A 21,186-nucleotide genomic window follows, 5' to 3' on the forward strand; every position below is an offset into this window, starting at 1 on the left:
AGGAAAGTCTAGGAGAGGGGACAATTTGTAGCCATTTCTAGTAGTGGTATCGTTGCTAGTTCTGGTTCTATCATTGGGACACCTATATACTAGAGTTGTGGTAGAATACATTTTGATTAGTGATATAAGATGTTAGGAGAACGCTTTAGGTGTGGGTAGCTTGGACATAGGATAAGTGAGTGCCCATAGGTAGCAATTTGTCCACATTCTAAGCCCCAACCTAAGAGTTCAGTTAGGTCTGCAGGTAGACTGAGGACATTTCCATTTTGTTCCTTTTTTGGATCCTTTCGTAGAGGCAGGTAGATCGTCTATAGGTTAGAGAGAGTCTGGTGGTTCTGTTGCACTAACTCTAATTTAAGCACATGCTTATAGTCTGACTTGATATGAGGCTCGAGATGCTCCTGATATTGTTATAGGTATGGTGTATATTTCTAATCAATCTTATCATATTTCATTTGATTTTGTAGCTATTTTTCATTTATTTTTTAGCATTATTTTGATTTACTCTATTTACCTTTAATATTACTACCTATTATTTTGTGTTGTTTTATCGACTCAAGATGGTATGGTAGCGAGTATAATTAATTTTATGACATTGTGCTAATTGATAAGAGGTTGAGATATAGTTTGATTTTGTTAACTATTTTTAAGTTTGATGTTATTTTGGGTATGGTTTACCTGAGTCAGCAGAAGGCTAAAATTCATTGGTTGAAGAAGTGAATTACTTTATTTTTGGATAGTGAGAGCAATAAATTTCAAGAAGTTAGAGGAGATCTATCTCACTTGATTTTATCTATGAAAGTATATAAGTTATGAAAGAAGGTTTGTTTGGTATTCTTGGCATCAATACACGATAGTAAATTGGATTCAAAATCTTTTTTTGATGCTCAGTAGTGCGATAATTTCTTGATATTTTTCTTGAGTTAGTTAGTTACTGTCAGACAGAGATATTAAGTTATGTATTGATGTATTTTTAGGTACAACCCCTATATATAAGGCTATATATAGGATGGAACCTAAATAACTTCAAGAGTTGAAGGTATAAATTCAGGAGTTAGTAGACAAGCGATTCATCCATTCTGGTGTGTCTTCATAGGGAGCTCCTATTTATTTGTGAAGACAAAAGATGGTATGATGCACATATATATTAATTAAAAAGAGCTAAACAAAGTCACCACTAAGAACAAGTGTCATTTATCCAGGATCAACAATTTATTTGATTAGCTAGCTAGATCTTCTATTTTTTCAAGATTGACCTAATCTGACTATAATCTAGTAAAGGTGAGAGAGACTGATTAGATGAAAACTACTTTCCATACTAGATATAAGCATTACAAGTTCTTAGTCACATCTTTTGGGGTGGCTAATGCATGAAAAGCTTTCATGGATATGATGAAACTTGTGTTTTTGGATTTTTTAAATCAGTTTGTGATCGTCTTTATTATCAATATTTTTATTTATTCTATTTTTTAGGAAGATCATACTTTATATTTGAGGATTATTCTATAAACTATGAGATAACATCGGTTGTATGACAAATTCTCTAAGTGTAATGTTTGGTTGAAGAACAATTCTTTTCTATGACATGATAAATAGTGCATGTATTTCCATAAATTCCCAAAAAAGTTCAAGCTATGGTTGATTGGCTAAGGCCTACTATAATATCTTAGATATTTTGTTTCTTGGGCATGACCATTTATTACATGAAGTTTGTGAAAAAAATTTCTCAAATTTCTTCATCTTTGATGAAACTTACTCGGAAGTTAGTTGCTTTTATTTTGATGCCTCATTATGAGGGTTGATTTTATAAGATGAAGGATTAATTTACTTTCACTCCATTTTTTACTCTTCCATCCAGTACGAAAGGCTTTCAATTATTCAATGATGCATCATTGAAAGGATTGGGATATGTTCTGAAGCATCACAAGAAAGTTATACTATATGTTTCCAGGCAGTTGAAGCCAAAAGTGAGGAACTATTTGATACATAATTTGGAGGTTACTATTATTATATTTCCTTAAAAATTTGGTGACACTATATGTATGGAGTCAGATATGAAATTATTATCGATCATTAGAGCTTGAGATATCTTCATTCAAAAAGATCTAAATTTGAGGTAAAGAAGGTGGCTTGAGCTGATTAAATATTGTGATTTAATTATTTAGTATCAAACTGATAAGGCTAATGTGGTAACATATGTTCTGAGAAAGAAATCTTATTGATTATCATGTATATCGCATACTTTAGATGAACATCTAATTCAACATATGAAAAATCTTCACTTATAATTGGTTTCTCTTATTAATTTAAACTTTGGCATGATTCAGATGATTATCCAACTTTCTTTGCAAGAAAGGATTCAAGAAATTCAAAAGTAAGATATAGAATATCCAAAATTGATTGATTAGATCAAATTTAGTAAGAAATTGACACTGTGAGTATCTAATACTAGTGTCATCTTTTGTAAGAATAGATCATGAGTTCTAAGGTTTGGAGATCTAAGATCTAATATTTTGCATGAGGCTCAATATTTGGGTTATACAACTCATCCAAAATATAGAAAAATATATAATGATTTGAAAGGTATATTTTAGTGGTCTTGATTGAAAAAGGATATGACAAATTTTATATCTAAATGTGATGCCTATCTGTTAGTAAAAGTTAAACATCAAAGAGCGAGAGGTTTTTACAACCATTGCTTATTTCAGAGTAAAAGTGCGAAGAGGTAACTATAGATTTTATTATGGGATTTCTAATACCGAGACAAAAACATGATGCTATTTAGGTTGTAGTGAATCCTTTGATGAAGACTGCTTATTTTATTCTTATTCAATAGTTTGATTCTATGGATATATTTTATATGTATATATACAAAAATTATCTAAATGCATGGGACACCTAAGGTGATCATTTCAAATTGAGATGACATACATACTTTCAAATTATGGAATTGCATTCAACAACATCACAGTACAAAAATACACTTAAGTACAACATTTCATCCTCAGACTAAGGGACAGTCAGAGGGACTATTCAGGCCTTGGAAGATCTCTTGAAATTATGTGTTTTGAACTTTGCTGTCAATTGAGAAGATTATGTTCCTTCAATCAAATTTTCTTAAAAGTATAGTTTTAAGTTTAGGTATGGCCACTTGCAAAACTCTATATGATAAAAAATGTAGGAATTTTAAAGTTTTGGTCTCCACAACAAATGTGTACAATGGTGAAAGATGCAAGTGTGGGAGATATGCCCAAGCATGTCACAAGAAAAATATCTAACACCAAAAAAGGATTTACTAATCTTTTGGGTTATGGGATCCCTTCCTAGGTTTGAATGATACATGCTGATGTGATGGATTATGAAACTCTTCCAGTGTATATGGTTTTTTTATTTTTCTTAAATGCAGTTAATTCAACTTCTAAAAACTTATTTGTACTTTTAAGAATTGAATTTTCTATTTTCAATGCATGCTCCTTACTATCTAAATAAGATGTTAGAGTATCTATGTTTTTGTATGTATTTTCTAATTCAACATGTAATATTTTTAAGAAATTATGCTATTTAGTTAAATAAATATATTTTTTATTTAAAGAGTCAAATTCATCTAACAAATCCATGTGATTGCTATCTAGAGTTGAATTATCTTTCCTTATGATTTCATACTCTTTCTGCGGATTTAAAAAAATCAACTTTGAGGCTAGCATGTAATTTCTTGAGCTTCCTATATGGATAATAATTTTTAAAAAAAACTTTAAATAATTGGTTATATGTAAGCTCACATACCTCTTCTTGATCAGAGTGATCAAGATGATCATCAGTCATTAAGCACATGTTAGTTACCTCTTCTTCTACTTCAAATTTAGATGAGTTTGAGTTTGAGTCTACCTAGAAAGCCTTTCATATTCTTTTCTTGTCATTCTTGAACTTAGGGTTTTTTTACCCTTCTCCTTTCTTAGATGAGCTTTAAAAATTGGACAATTAGACTTCAGGTGCTCTGGCTTCCTGTATTCAAAATAAATAACATTGGATGAAATTCTAGAATTTTTATTATTCTTATCCTTATTCCATTTCTGATGATACTTTTATTTTTTTCTTAAATAGCTTTTGAATTGCCTAGTTATTAAAGTAATGTCTTCATTTTTAGAACCATAAGAATCAGTGTTAGAATCATTAGCCTTTAATGTTACAGGATTCTCCTTTTTTTCTCACATGCATTAACCTGCCTTTGATTCACTCGCTGCTTGTAAACAATGAGTGATCTAAGTAAGTTATTAATTGAAAAAAATACTCAGATTCTTAGATTCAATAATGGCATTAATTTTTACATCAAAAGAAGAAGATAAATATCTCAAATTCTTGTTAACTTTTTTATAATTTGTGAGTTCTCTTCATAAGCATGCAGGAAAGTAACAGTTTGTGTAAACCTAATATAAATTTCAAAATTGATTCACTAAGTTTCATGCGGACAAAATCATAATGATGTAAAAGAATATTCAGCCTTGATCGTTTAAATTCCTTTATTCCTTTAAAAGTAATGCGCAGTTTGTCCCAAATCTCTTTATCAGTTGTATAAGTGGAATTACACATATAATCTTAAGATTTTAAAGCACAAAAAAAAGTTCAGGCATTTGGCAGTCAGTTGTGCTAAATCTCAATCATCCGTTGTCCATTCAACAGAAGAAATTTTATTGTTAACACCATTTACTAATCTATAAGATGTAGAATAACCATCATAAACTAGTATCCAAATGCGATAATCAATTGATTGTAAAAAGGTGGACCTGCGAGTTTTTCAACAATTAAAAGGTATACTATCAAAAAGATATGGCATAGGAATTGAATATCCTTCTGTGGTGTTTATATTACTATCAAAAAGAGATAGCATAGGAATTGAATATCCTCCTGTGGTGTTTATATTTCCAAAGTTAGTCATGGATCTTAATTCAATGGTTTTCTAAAACTTGATCTTATGAATCCCGCTTTGATACCACATAAAAGTTCATAAGGGTGATTAAACCCTAAAGAACTAGTCTCGAGGCTAACAAAGATGGGTGTGAATTAGTTATTTTAAAAATTTCTTAATTAAATGAAAAGTTAAAATCTCTTGATGCAGAAGTAGAACTAATTTTACAATAAAAAAAACATATATTTTCAACACATATCAAATCACAAAAAAAGCAGAAATTAAAATGCAAAAAAATAAATAGAAAGAACACACCAAGATTTATAGTGGTCCGATCAACTTGACATGCATCTACTCCTTGGAGATTCCCTTTTCAAATATTGCACTAAATAGAAATGACACTCCTTTTGCTACCACAGCAAGGAGGAGAAGTCCTTACAAATCTTTCCACCAACCTGGTGAGGCAGAGAACCTTGAATCCTTTTACTCCCTCCTAGAGTAGGAAGAGAACCTGGAAATCCTTTTTCACCCACCTGATAAAGGCAAAGAATATTAGATCCCTTTTTCACCCACCTGATAAAGGCAAAGAATATTAGATCTCTCCTAGAGCCACTAAGGAATAAGAGAAGTAACTTGAAGAAGATGATAAACACCTTGCTTAGAGTAACTTTTGTGAATCCCTCACAACTCCCCCTCACAAGGATTTCTCTCTCTCAAGCTCTCCCTCTTCCTTCTCTAAGCTCTCTCTCAGATCTCCTCTCCAATAAAAGATTAACTTAAGGGTTAATACAATTGCTTAAATAGAGAGCCTCTAAAAGAAGCCATAATTTTCAATTTTGTACTTTTGATCATCCAATATGATCGATAGATCTTCCTATATGATTAGTACAAAATAGTCCTTTCATCCAGGACAAACTGTACTGCACTATACGATTATTTCAAGAGAAATAAGCTGATAATCCCAAATGATTATAATATCTTCCTGGATGATTAGTTTAAATCTATTGAACTTCATCTAGTATGATACCTGGCGATGCCTAATCGTCCCACGTACTTCTTTATCATTAAGGATGGAAAAGGTCAATCATCCTGGACGATTTGTTAAAAAAAATATAATATTCGTCTGGTACGATAGGTGGCGATCCATTATCATCCTAACATGTTCTCTATCATCCAGGACAATCATCACCGATGGTTCTGTACGATTGTATCAAATTATATTTTATCATAATTATTCTCCTAATCACATGATTAATTTAGGTATGATTAACACAAAATTTAAAAATTAAAATATTGCCTAAATTGTGATTGGCAATTATTTGTCACAATTTGAACTAATCATCTTGGAAATAACTAATCATCTATGGATGTTAAATTGATATAGAATGAATAATTATTAGTTATTAACTATAAAAAAAATGAATAGAATGAATTGAAATGATAATAGAAAGAAAAAAAATGGATTTATTTCATTTTAGATATCGGGACATGACAAAGTGATATTAGAGCAATGGCCAGTTAAAAAAATGCTTGCAACCAAAGTTGTATTAATGATTGGATTAGCTATTAATTAAATATATTTATAGATTTATTTTATTTTGAAGAATTTATTTATTTTGTTTGAAGGGTTTATTTAATATTAAGGGTTATTTCCTAATTAGGCAAATGAACTTGAAAGGGAAGAAGAGCAGGTTTGGGCTAGGAAAGTCTAGGAGAGGGGACAATTTGTAGCCATTTTTGGTAGTGTTATCATTGCTAGTTCTGGTTTTATCATTGGGACACCTATATACTAGAGTTGTGGTAGAAGACATTTTGATTAGTGATATAGGATGTTAGGAGAACGCTTCATGTGTGGGTATCTTGGACATAGGATAAGTGAGTGTCCATAGGTAGTAATTTGTCCACATTCTAAGCCCCAACCAAAGAGTTTAGTTAGGTCTACAGGTAGACTGAGGACATTTCCATTTTGTTCCTTTTTTTGGATACTTTGGTAGAGGCAGGTAGATCATCTATAGGTTAGAGAGAGTCTGGTGGTTCTGTTGCACTAACTCTAATTTAAGCACATGCCTATAGTCTGACTTGATATGAGGCTCGAGATGCTCCTGATGTTGTTATAGGTATGGTATATATTTCTAATCAATCTCATCATATTTTATTTGATTTTGTAGCCAGTCTTTCATTTATTTTTTAGCATTATTTTGATTTACTCTATTTACCTTCAATATTACTACCTATTATTTTGTGTTATTTTATCGACTCAAGATGAAATGGTAGCGAGTATAGTTAATTTTATGACATTGTGCTAATTGATAAGAGGTTGATGTATAGTTTGATTTTGTTAACTATTTTTAAGTTTGATGTTATTTTTGGTATGGTTTACCATAGTCAGCATAAGGCTCAAATTCATTGGTTGAAGAAGTGGATTACTTTATTTTTGGATATTGAGAGTTACATATTTCAAGAAGTTAGAGGAGCTCTATCTCACATGATTTTATCTATTGAAGTATATAAGTTATGAAAGAAGGTTTATATGGTATTCTTGGCATCAATACAAGATAGTAAAGTGGATTCAAAATCTATTTTTGATGTTCAATAGTGCGATAATTTCTTGATATTTTTCTTAAGGAGTTAGTTAGTTACTGTTACACAGAGATATCAAGTTATGTATTTATGTATTTTAGATACAACCCCTATATATAAGGCTATATATAGGATGGAACCTAAATAACTTCAAGAGTTGAAGGTATAAATTAAGGAGTTAGTAGACAAGTGATTCATCCATTCTAGTGAGTCTTCGTAGGGAGCTCCTATTTATTTGTGAAGAAAAAAGATGGTACGATGCACATATGTATTAATTATAAAGATCTAAACAAAGTGACCATTAAGAACAAGTGTCATTTATCCAGGATAGACGATTTATTTGATTAGCTGGCTAGATCTTCTATTTTTTCAAGATTGACCTAATCTAGCTATAATCTGGTAAAGGTGAGAGAGACTGATTAGATGAAAACTAATTTCCATACTAGATATAAGCATTACAAGTTCTTAGTCACATCTTTTGGGTGGCTAATGCATGAAAAGCTTTCTTGGATATGATGAACATTGTGTTTTTGGATTTTTTAAATTAGTTTGTGATCTTCTTTATTATCAATATTTGTATTTATTCTATTTTTGAGGAAGATCATACTTTATATTTGAGGATTATTCTAGAGACTATGAGATAACATCAATTGTATGACAAATTCTTTAAGTGTGATTTTTGGTTGAAGAACAATTCTTTTCTAGGACAGGATAAATAGTGTATGTATTTCCATAAATCCCCAAAAGTTCAAGCTGTAATTGATTGGTTGAGAACTACTATAATAGCTTAGATATTTTGTTTCTTGGGAATGACCAGTTATTACATGAAGTTCGTGAAAAAATTTTCTCAAATTTCTTCAACTTTGATGAAATTGACTCGAAAGTTAGTTGCTTTTATTTTGATGCCTCATTATGAGGGTTGATTTTATAAGATGAAGGATTAATTGACTTTCACTCCATTTTTTACTCTTCCATCTAGTACAAAAGGCTTTCAATTATTCAATGATGCATCATTGAAAGAATTGGGATATGTTCTGAAGCATCACAAGAAAGTTATATTATATGTTTCCATGTAGTTGAAACCAAAAGAGAGGAAGTATTTGATACATAATTTGGTGGTTACTATTGTTATATTTCTTTAAAATTTTGGTGACACTATATGTATGGAGTCAGATATGAAGTTATTATCGATCATTAGAGCTTGAGATATCTTCATTCAGAAAGATCTAAATTTGAGGTAAAGAAGATGACTTGAGGTGATTAAAGATTGCGATTTAATTATTCAGTATTAGTCTGATAAGGCTACTGTGGTAACAGATGTTCTGAGAAAGAAATATTATTAATTATCGTGTATATCGCTTACTTTAGATGAACATCTAATTCAATATATGAAAAATCTTCACTTATAATTGGTTTCACTTATTAATTTAAACTTTTATATGATTCGGATGTTTATCCAACCTTCTTTGCAAGAAAGGATTCAAGAATTCAAAAGTAAGATATAAAATATCCAAAATTGATTGATCAAATAAAATTTAGTAAAATTGACACTGTGAGTATCTAATACTGGTGTCATCTTTTGTAAGAATAGATCATGAGTTCCAAGGTTTGGAGATCTAAGATCTAATATTTTGCATGAGGCTCAATATTTGGGTTATACAATTCATCCAAAATATAGAAAAAATATATAATGATTTGAAATGTATGTTTTAGTGGTCTTGATTGAAAAAGGATATGACAAATTTTATATCTAAATGTGATGCATATCTATTAGTAAAAGTTAAACATCAATAAGCGAGAGGTTTTTACAACCATTTCTTATTTCATAGTAAAAGTACGAAGAGGTAACAGTAGATTTTATTATGATATTTCTAATACCGAGACAAAAACATGATGCTATTTAGGTTGTAGCAGATCCTTTGATGAAGACTGCTTATTTTATTCTTATTCAATAGTTTGATTCTATGGATATATTTAATATCTAAATGCATGGGACACCTAAGTTGATCATTTATAATTGAGATGACAGCCATACTTTCAAATTATGGAAGGGCATTCAACAAGTTCACATTACAAAAATACACTTAATTACAACATTTCATCCTCAGACTAAGGGACAGTCAGAGGGACTATTCAAACCTTAGAAGATCTCTTTAGATTATGCATTTTGAGCTTTGGTGTCAATTGAGAAGATCATATTCCTTTGTTCAAATTTTCTTAAATTATAGTTTTAAGTTTAGGTATGGCCTCTTGCAAAACTCTATATGATAGAAAATATAGGAATTTTAAAGTTTTGATCTCCACAATAAATGTGTACTACGGTGAATGATACAAGTGTGGGAGATATGCCTAAATATGCCATAAGAAAAATATCTAACACCAAAAAAGGATTTACTAATCATTTTGGGTTATGGGGTCCCTTCCTAGGTTTCAATGATACATGCTGATGTGATGGATTATGAAACTCTTACAGTGTATGTGGTTTTTTATTTTCCTTAAAAGCAGTTAATTCAACTTCTAAAAACTTATTTGTACTTTTAAGAAACGAATTTTCTATTTTCAATGCATGCTCCTTACTATCTAAATAAGATGTAAGAGTATCTAAGTTTTTGTGTGTATTTTCTAATTCAACATGTAATATTTTTAAGAAATTATGATATTTAGTTAAATCAATATATTTTTTATTTAAAGAGACAAATTCATCTAACAAAGCCATGTGATTACTATCTTGAGTTGAATTATCTTTCCTTATGTTTCATACTCTTTCTACGGATTTTAAAAAATCAACTTTGAGGCTAGCATGTAATTTCTTGAGCTTCCTATATGAATAATAATTTTTTTAGAAACATCAAGTAATTAGTTATAGGTAAGCTCACATACCTCTTCTTAATTAGAGTGATCAAGATGATCATCAACCATTAAGTACAGGTTTGTTACCACTTTTACTACTTCAATTTCAGATGAGTTTGAGGTTGAGTCCGCCTAGAAAGCCTTTCAGATTCTTTTCTTGTCATTCTTGAACTTAGGATTTTTTTTACCCTTTTCCTTTCTTGGGTGAGCTTTAAAAGTTGGGCAATCAGACTTCAGGTTCCCTGTCTTCTTGTATTCAAAATAAATAACATTAGATGAAACTCTAGAATTTTTATTATTCTTATCCTTGTTCCATTTCTGATGATACTTTTTTCTCCTTAAACAGCTTTGAATTGCCTAGTTATTAAAGTAATGCAATCATTTTCAGAACCATAAGAATCAGTGTCAGAATTATTAGCCTTTAATGCTACAGTTTTCTCCTTTTTTCTTATATGCATTAAGCTGCCTTTGATTCACTCCTTGGTTTTAAATAATGAGTGATCCAAGTAAGTTATCAATTGAAAAAACATTCAGATCCTTAAATTCAATAATAGCAGTAATTTTTGTATCAAAGGAAGAAGGTAAATATCTCAAACTCTTGTTAACTTTTTTATAATTTGTGCGTTCTCTTCATAAGACATGCAGGAAAGTAACATTTTGTGTAAACCTAATATAAATTTTAAAAATTGATTCACTAAGTTTCATGCAGAAAATTCATAATGATGTAGAAAAATGTTCACCCTGATTGTTTAAATTCCTTTATTCCTTCATAAGTAATGCGCAGTTTGTCCCAAATCTCTTTATCAATTATATAAGTGGAATTATATATATAATCTTCTGATTTTAAAGCACAAAAAAAAGTTCAGACATTTGGCATTCAGTTGTGCTAAATCTCAATTATCCATTGTCCATTCAGCAAAAGAAATTTCAGTTTTAACACTATTTACTAATCTATAAGGTGTAGAATAACCATCCTAAACTAGCATCCATATGCGATAATCAATTAATTCTAAAAAGGTGGACTTGCGAGTTTCCTAAAAATTAAAAGGTATGCTATCAAAACGATATGTTCTAGGAATTGAATATCCTTCTATGGTGTTTATATTTCCAAAGTTAGTTATGGATCTTAATTCAAAAGTTTTCTAAAACTTGATTTTATGAATCCCGCTTTGATGTCACTTAAAAGTTCATAAAGGTGGTTAAACCCTAAAGAACTAATCCCGAGGCTAACAAAGATGGGAGTGAATTAGTTATTTTAAATTTCTTAATCAAATAAAAAGTTAAAATCTCTTGATGGAGAAGTAGAACTAATTTTACATTAACAAAAAACAAATATATATTTAAGACATATCAAATCACAAAAAATGCGAAAATTAAAATGCAAAAAAATAAATAGAAAGAACACAGCAAGATTTATAGTGGTCCGATCAACTTGACCTACATCTACTCCTTGGAGACTCCCTTTTCAAGTATTGCACTAAATAGAAATGACTCTCTTTTTACTACCACAATAAGGCGAAGAAGTTCTTACAAAATCTTTCCACCAACCTGGTGAAACAGAGAATCTAGAATCCTTTTACTCCCTCCTAGAGTAGGCAAAGAACCTGGAAATCCTTTTTCACCCACCTGGTGAAGGGAAAGAATATTAGAATCTTGTTTCACCCTCCTAGTGAAGGTAAAGAACCTTAGAATTCTTTTTCACCCGCCTGATAAAGGTAGAAAACTTGGATATGATGCTGATGAAGATCTCTCCTAGAGCCACTAAGGAACAAGAGAAGCAACTTGAAGAAGATGATAAACACCTTGCTTAGAGCAACCTTTGTGAATCCCTCAGAACTCCCCCTCACAAGGATTTCTTTCTCTCAAGCCCTCCCTCTTCCTTCTCTAAGCTCTCTCTCAGATATCCTCTCCAATAAAAGATTAACTTAAGGGTTAATATATATAATTGCTTAAATAGAGAGCCTCTAAAAGAAGCCATAAGTTTCAATTCTGTACTTTTGATAATCCAATATGATTGATAGATCATTCTATATGATTAGTATAAAATAGTCCTTTCAGCCAGGACAAACTGTACTGCCCTATACGAATAGTTTAAGAGAAATAAGCTGATAATCTTGAATGATTATAATATCTTCCTGAATGATTAATTTAAATATATTGAACTTCATCTAGTATGATACATGGTGATGCCTAATTGTCCCACGTACTTCTTTATCATTAAGGATGAAAAAGATCAATCATCCTGGACGACGATTTGTTGAAAAATTATAATATTTGTTTAGTATGATAAGTGGCGATCCATTATCATCTTAACATGTTCTTTATCATCCAGGACGATCGTCACAGATTGTCCTGTACGATTGTATCAAATTATGTTTTACCATAATTGTTCTCCTAATCACATGTTAATTTAGGTATGATTAACACAAAATTTAAAAATTAAAATATTGCCTAAATTGTGATTGGCAACTATTTATCACAATCTGAACTAATCATCTTGGAAAATAAGGATCATCTAGTACGATTAGTTTAATCACTCCTAATCAACTAGGATATCCTAATTAGGGTTCCTATTTTTAATTGATCGTCTTATACGATTAGGTCTAAAATAGAGAATACTCTAACTCGTCAAATTTTTTCTCAAGATTATGTGTGTGCAAGATTACTTAGCTTGGGGTCCATCAGATACATGACTTGACTCAAAAAAAATAAAAAAGCATATTGAAATTAAAATTACATACAAACTCAACCCTAGTCTACTCGATTTTGAGCTTATTTGCATTACAAGAGATATTGTGGACCTGGAAGGTCATTTAGCAGGGAAAACAAAATAGATATGCAATAATAACAATAATAAAGAAATAATAATATTTGTTATCATCAAATCACCGTACTTAGCTAGGTTTAGATTTATAACAAAATGGAGATGGCTAAACCATGTGTTGGACATTATCCATTTGATGTTGCAATTTAAAATTGACCCTAATTTTGGCTTACTTCTTTTAAAGCTAATGCAATAATAAATGATAGAGGGATTGGCCTAGTATAATATATATAGGAAATAAACATGAGCTACCTTTCAACGTTGTATAGGAAATCTATTTTTTCCGTGTATTTGTTAGTATGTTATTAAATGATTTACTGAATATTTTAACTCAAAGTCAAATTTTTATCAATTGGTGTTCTCTATATTGAATTCTGTATGTATTGCATAAATGAGGCATTTTTAGCTTTCATGATAGTTCTATAAACTAGCATAAAACACTATTTTGGATATACATCCAAAATTATAATTGGAATTAAAAAAGTTTTGTGGTAGCTTTTTCATACATGCAATGATAATTACTATAGGCAACTTTGGTATAAAATACATTATCATAATTACTTATTATTGCATTCAAATTGCATAACTCTAAGTATGACATTGAAGGAGCTCTGAATTCTAAAAAGTGATAAGTGCTCTATGTGTTCTATTCTAGCCTCATCTGTCCCGTGTAGATGTGTGAGGTATTATGGCCCAACTTACTGAATGAGTGTGGGATGTTACTCGGTTATGTTTTGTTCTATTATGTTTTGGCCCCACTTGCTACATGCAGGTGTGGGAGGCTAAAGGAAGTTATAAGTGGAAGTGAAATTAGAAGCAGACATTAGGACATGTAAAGTTTACTCATGCATTGCATACTCTAAAATTTTAATAACTAATGTATAAATGTTATTCTGATCTGAATCTAGAATATTATGATGTATCTAAATAAATTAAGATGAAATGAGAAAGTCAAGTGCTAGTAAGATTATGATGGCAAGTATTCTCTAACACCTCTGATAATTCTGTAAAGATTGTTTATAAAATTGCAAGTAATCACCGAAAACCCAAGTACATGTTTGTAATCACTTTTGCTATTACATAATTCTCTTCTTATTGATTAAATGAATCTTCAAACAAATTATTGTTAATATTTAAAAAGGGATAATCATATCTATGATGGGTTAGATATAGAAGTATACTGAGCAAGTTGTACTCACTATTATGATACTTTTTGACATTTTAGGAATAGGAAAGGGCCCAGCAAAGTAGAGGGAGGTAGAGTTCAGATCCTCTAAGTCAAAATAGCTAAGTTATTCCTTTGTAATTCAATACAAATTCTTTTGATGATTAGATTTAATATGCACTGAATTATCGTATGTGCATTTTGAGAAATGAAAACGGAATGATGTTTCTATTATTATTATATTAGATTTTATAGTTACCTCTTATTTATTATGTATTGTGTTTGAGTCAGTATGTAGGTTTAGGCATTCAATCCTTCAATTCGATCTTAGGGCATCACAGGATTAGAGTCGAATAATGGCTGTCAAAATATCATAATCATGCTACATTTGTCTAGAAATTTTGATCCAATGGCAACAATCAAAAGGTGGTCTAACGATTGTGATCAAGTAGTGATTTGATGGCAACTGAGAGGAGGTGGTCCAATAGTAGTAATACAACTATCATGCCCTAGTGAACCTTTGTTATTCTTCAAGCCTCTGAGCTCTCCTAAGTCTCAAGGTAAGGTCCAAGCGACCTCTATGTAGAGAGTAAATTCAGGTGTCATTGAATTCGACTCACGGAGATATTCAGTTTGCCTATAAATATGCTAAAATTACTGTTTAGATGATCCAAAGTCTGATTCTTTAAATTTTATATTTAAATATACATCCAGATATATATAGTTTTCTGTTCATGGGATCCAGTCCATCATTGAAGATGGTTAATAGAACTAATTCACATCAAATTACTCCGTTGATGAATCTACATAGTACTAATTACGTTTGGTCAAGATCGAAGTAATGGATCCTCTTAATAGATCAAGTTGACAAGTTGTACAATTATTAAATAAATAATTATTTAATAAAATATAAAAACTTAAGGCCCAACATAATTTCTTAAAGAAAATAATAAAAATTCAAATTTCAATACTTGGGAAGAGCTCAATTCGATGACCGCAATTATTTTTAAAAGCACGGATCAGCTTTGATTGTGCTAATAAAATATCACAACATTGACCGTAAAGTAGTCCTTTTGGATTAATTTAATTCTCATCAATTTGTAAGGCTCAAATCGATTGGCATTGACTTTAGATGGATTACTGATTTGTACGAAGTTTTTTTTTTTTTTTAAATAACATTGGACAAATTAGAAAAGGAACATATGCAATATTTTACAAAGATGATTTTAAGGGTGTCAATATTCGACACTATCCGAAAATCTGATCTGAATTTGATCCCAAAATTTTAGGTTTAACCTGTGTGAGAAATGCATCCATTTTAAGTCAACCGGAAAACCAAAACACAACCCGGAACTGACCAAATATTTCTCACGTGAATTCCGCATCGTGACCCGTCACGGTTTGGGATAGGTCAGTTTTGAATTTGGATTAGGACCCATTTCTAGAATCAGACCAGAGTCGGGTTGAGTCAATTAAAGCCGGGTCAATTTTGGCTTTCACCTGTAACCCGGTTTTGACACCCTTAGATGATTATGAAGTTATTGTGAAAAAAAAAATTACTTTTTGAATGCAACTGTGGATACTAAATAATATTTTTTCTTAAAAAATTGAAATGTCATTTTCTTAGCTTCTCACCACAAAAATTTTTAAAAGTAACAAAAAAAGTAGAAAGAAAATAATAAGAAAATAAATAAAAATAATTAAAAGTTGTACCTAAGATACCCTAATTTCTAAATCACATATTAGATATACAAATCTTGATTCCAAAATCTTTCCTCCCAACCACCAAAATAATGCATGAATTGCATGTGTGACCAGACATTTCCTTTCATTTGTCCAAATCAAGCACAGAATGTCTTGTCTAAAACAGCATTTTGATATTGAACTATCAGCATGCAGGAAGCCCTAAAAAGTTTAATCTTAAAATAAATAAAAATATATTCCGAGTTATAGAAAATTTGCTGTGCTAATCTGGTATTCATCATTATAGAACAAAATTTCTCAACGGTTTTCTAACATCAGTGGGCCTCTGAAATCGGCAAAAGTTTGAAGGATCCTCACAATGGATTTCTATTTCCTGTTGCGACCCATCGTAATCTATATGATATAGCGTTGAACCGTTGAAAACTTATCTAGCTACCATCAGCTAGCTACAATGTGCTTTAACAGTAGTTAGGCAGCTATTTATAAATTTTATGTGGAATCTGATTATGCCGATCAATTAGATTAACTGTTAACTTATACCTCAATTCCATTGATTGAGTTTGATGAGGAGCTTATTGGGGGGTTGCAGGAGGGGCACTGGCCAGGCTCCCTACTCAAGGGATTGGTACGATGCCAAGGTGTTGAAAATTCAACGCCAAGAGTACATTGTAGAACCCGTTTGAGAAAAAAGTCACGTCCTATGGCTATAGTTCCTAGTGTTGTGGGTCGGTTAAGTCAATTTTTCCATTATTTTTTATGAAATTATTCATTTTTGAAGTCCTGTAACTTGAGAGAAACTCTTACATTTGCGTTTGGAGTAGTGGAAGACAGTGCGAGAGTAAACATCTATATAATTTCTCTCATTTTTCATAATGAATATCTTAGTATGATGTTTCTCCCTAATTTTTTTTCCCATTTCTGAATTTTTCATGGTGATCTTCTCCGCTAAGTTTTTTTTTCTTATTTGTTTTGTTCTTGATTTACATCTCAACACTGTTGTGAAAGTAAATCCAAATAAAATTCCTACTGATAAGCATATTGAATCCCTTTGGTCATTAAATGAACAAGAAAGATAATGATTCGATCTTCATTCCTTAAATTTAATTAAAAAAACTCCATTTCTACTGATAAATCATCTTCCCAAAAAAGCGTTAATACAAGTTACAACAGCTTACATATTCTCATAGTTAGATTCCTAAACCTAAATCCGAATTTCTTTTAAAGAAAAGTTCAGTCACTTAATACACCCTTCCTAATCTAATCAGTCACTAATTACTTCTCCATTAACAAGTTAATTGCTTTGATTAATTAAGGAACCGGGTAGGACTTGCTATTGCACATGCACTTATAAGCCATCGGACAAGTCTCTGCTTCTTCTTCACAGATGAAGCTCACCATCACTAAACGGCAAGGCGTGCAGGAGCCGCACGCGTGCGAGCAGTTAGGCAAGCTCGAGCCCGCCACCATTAGGGTGCTCGGCCTTCTCTCCATCAGCGCCCTCATTATCTTCTCCTTTCTGTATTGCTCTTTCTGCCCACCAACGACAGCTTCGCTGTTATGGCCTGAAAGAGCAAGTTAATTAAGTACATATATGTAAATGAGGAGAATAAGTAAGTAATATATTAACTTACCAATGGAGAGTCTTCTGTCAATTTGTCTTCCATGAACAACAGATGGGAGAAGGACGATTACTATGAAGATAGACAAAGGAGGAGAAGAAAGAGTCATGGCTTCCTTAGCTTGATTTGAATAGGTGAAGAGCTGAAGCTGTGCGGGTCTCTAAGTGTACGTTATCTGTATATTTATATTGCAGGAGAGGAGGAGGAGAGGTGTATTGAAGCTCGTCACAGGTAAGAGTAAGTAAAGGAGAGAAGGTGGTGAAAAAGCATATTATGGGAGATCACAGGAGAAGAGAGAGGGACGGAGGGGGACTTCACAGATTTCATGGCTGCTGGCTCATGCTTTAAGTGAGCTAGGTCGAGTCGGGGCTTAAATGTTTAGTCTTGCTGTTGGGCGTGGGGTCATTAAGTGGCCTGGAACTGTGGAAAGAATGAGTAGTCACGGAGTTGTGCGAGTTGTACGTAGCGTTATCTCTGCTTTGAGATTTGTGCTGGTGGGATTAAGATTGTGGTTGTAATTATTTTATTGCAGCTAAGATATTGAATGGGATTTTGGAGATGAAATTGGCTTTATAGCTCTCATAGTACATGATATGTATTTATTAAGAGAAATATGGCAAATCTTTTTTTTGGAAGAAGTTATCTCTAATAAGAAATAACATTTTGTATTCTCAAATTATTTTTTTTAAATCAAACTTTTGTAAAATTGATTTGAATTGATTTAGGTTTCCTTTGGAATGGTTTTCTTATGATTTTATAAAATAGCTTTTTAGCGTAAAAGTTTTCAGTTTAAATAATTTTTATATCAAAAACTATTAGAAAGCAGTCTCAAATGAAGCGTTAAATTTGTTTTAAAACTAAGTTCAAACCTACCTTAACTAGCTCGTATAACTAATTATTCTACTTCACACAAAATTGGTATATCAAAGCCCCCCCCCCTCTCAAGTGAGCTCGCATCATAAATTATGCATTCTCATACCGTTGGCATTCTTGTTGGGTTTCTAATCATGGTTCAAACAACGAATCATGAAGGTTCGAGTGAAGTACCGCAAGGGTTTGAACGATGTATTGTGAGGGTTCGATCAACATACTGCAAGAGTTTGAATTAGTTCGAACTCTAGCAAGTTTGAAATAGTTCGAACTCTAGCATGTTTGAAATAGTTTCAACTGACGTATGATATAATGAATGATTAACGAATATATCATCTTTTATATGGGGTAATTTATTCAAAATAAATTTTTGAGTATATTTCTGTAAATAAATATATAGCAAAAATATTTGGTCAATTACATGTGTTATAATTAAAATTTATAAAGGCAAATTTCTTCCTTTTAAATGAGGGGCAAAAAATATAATTCAAATTAGGAAGGAAAACTTTTATATCTTATATATACAATAAAAAAAAAGGTTTTTATTAAAAATACTATACATAAATACACATAAAAACGTTTATTTCAAAATAGAGGGTGAGAGCCACACTTGGATATCCTCTAATTTTATCATTAATTTGAAAATAGAGGATGGTAATGGCCTTTTATTCTTCTGTATTCACGACTAATTTGAAAAAAGAGTTTGAGAGTCACCCTTTAATATCCTCTCATTTCACCACTAATTAAACCCCTCATAAAAATTCATTAATACTCTAGAGACATAACTAAGAGCTCAAAAATTAAATTTATGGTTTAAATTTTTAATCACTAACTTAATTTTTTTACTGTACAATAATAGGGACTAAAATATAGAAATTTGTTAAATATTCATTTTTTTATCAAAGTTCGTATATTTACATCACTAAGGAGCTGCTTGGTTGGCTAACAAAAGAATGTAAAGTAAAATAAATGGTGTAAAAGTAACACATTTCTTGTTGGTTAATATATTTGTCATGGTAGAGTGAGTGAATTTTTTGAACAATTGATGCGCGGAAATCCAACACACAAACAAATAGTTGGAGAGAGAGAAAAAGCACAAAAAAATTTACAAGGAAAACCGTAAAGAGAAAAACTATGGGGCCGCCTAGCCTAGATGAACACTACAGGAAAAACGCCGAAATCCGGCGGTTTTTTCCGGCGGTTAGCCTATATTCACCGGTGGTTTTTTTAACTACCGGCGGCTTTACTGCGGATTTTATGCCGCCGGAAAAAATCGCGTAGGAAATTATCACCGGCGGTTTATGAAGCCGGCGGTTTTCAGACGGTTCTGACCGCCGGTTTCAACCGGATTTTATGCCGGCGGTTTTTCGGCTGTGACGCCGCCGGCTATTTGACCGACGGCCTACCGGCGGTCGGTTTACTGACGGTTTGCCGGCGGTTTAGTTAGCCGTCGTATTTTTTTAAAACCGCCGGCCTTCGCCAGTAGACCGCCGGTTAATTAACCGGCGAAAGCCGGCGGTCTAACTGTCGGTATTTCCGGTTTAAACTTAAATTGAACTTACTTATCGCCGTCAGGCTCGATGTATTGACGCTTATCTGTTGCTGCTGCAGGATCGCTAGCGCCAACCTCTGGTGGTCGTGATGGTCCACCCTGTTCATGCTGCACCGGATAGGGGTAGTAATATGGGTAAGGGTAAGGAGGGTGAGGACCAGTGGATGGACCAGCAGCCTGTGATGATGGTGGGGGGTAATATAGATAGAATGGAGAAGCATGTGTCGGATCTGGAGAGGGGAAGCGAGGACTCGTCGAGCTGGGAGGGAAGTGGCCAGGGAAGTATGGAGGTGCAACAAGAGGTGGATCTAACTGTCCCTGACCCTGCTCTGGTGAAGGCTGCTGGCTCCTGGCAGGTGGTGGCGGTGGTGGTGTAGGTAGATCTGGTGCAACTGAAGGCCCCTCACCTACCTCAGTCTGTGTGGGTACTCTGCTAGTCGTAATCTTCTTCCGGCGGAACTTTGAGGCAAATGATTTACGAGGAGGATCGTCGCCTGAAGCCATCTGCAATATTAAAAAAAAAATAATTGAGAAACAGTTAATAAAACAGTTAATAAAGCAGTTAATAAAGAAGCTGGTCGTTTTAGGGCACTAACCGGCGGTTTTCCGGCGGTCCAAACCGCCGGTGAAAAATTACTTATCAACGGCGGTCAAAGCCGCCGCTAAACCGCCAGTTTTATTTATAATCCGGCGGTTTGCCGACGGTTTAACATATAAAAAACACCGGCAAACCGTCGTTAACAAACGGCGGTTTAACCGCCGGCTAAACCGCCGGTGACACCGGCGGCCAATGAACCGCCGGTAATAGCCATTTTTCCTGTAGTGGAAAAGACTCCACTAATTTTGGGTCAATTACAAAGGTTGACATGTCACTTAACTTAGAGGTAGTGCAATTATATTAATTTAGAGAGTTAGAAAAGTACGATGCGGCTAGCCTAAAGTGATTCGACAGCAGTCGAGTGGAAGTCTAACAGCGATCGGGTGGAAGGCTGACGGCGTTCGGAGGCCGAGTGGTGGTCCGATAAAAATCTGGCTGAGGTCCGTCAGTGGTCGACGGTCGGTCTGTGGTCTAGTGGTGATTGGTGGCCAAGCGTTGGTCTAATGAAGGTCGAGCATTAA

The 21,186-nt window shown here is 32.7% G+C and overlaps 2 protein-coding genes across 2 annotated transcripts; both read right to left on the minus strand.

The window, feature by feature from the left end:
* Positions 1 to 17,086: 17,086 nt before the first annotated feature.
* LOC110112355 (protein EPIDERMAL PATTERNING FACTOR 1) lies at positions 17,087 to 17,793 on the minus strand. Its single transcript, XM_020844550.2, has 2 exons — positions 17,658 to 17,793; positions 17,087 to 17,588 (listed from the first exon to the last, which is right to left on the minus strand). Exons 1-2 carry the CDS (start codon positions 17,752 to 17,754, stop codon positions 17,335 to 17,337), a joined length of 351 nt encoding a protein of 116 aa, XP_020700209.1. The 5' UTR covers positions 17,755 to 17,793; the 3' UTR covers positions 17,087 to 17,334.
* A 2,280-nt stretch (positions 17,794 to 20,073) lies between these two features.
* Positions 20,074 to 20,571, minus strand: LOC110112348 (leucine-rich repeat extensin-like protein 5). The gene has a single exon (XM_020844544.1). The coding sequence runs from the start codon at positions 20,569 to 20,571 to the stop codon at positions 20,074 to 20,076; it is 498 nt and encodes a 165-aa protein (XP_020700203.1).
* Positions 20,572 to 21,186: the final 615 nt, after the last annotated feature.

The sequence above is a fragment of the Dendrobium catenatum genome, unplaced genomic scaffold (assembly GCF_001605985.2).
Source record: "Dendrobium catenatum unplaced genomic scaffold, ASM160598v2 fragScaff_scaffold_665, whole genome shotgun sequence".
NCBI classification, from domain to species: domain Eukaryota; kingdom Viridiplantae; phylum Streptophyta; class Magnoliopsida; order Asparagales; family Orchidaceae; genus Dendrobium; species Dendrobium catenatum.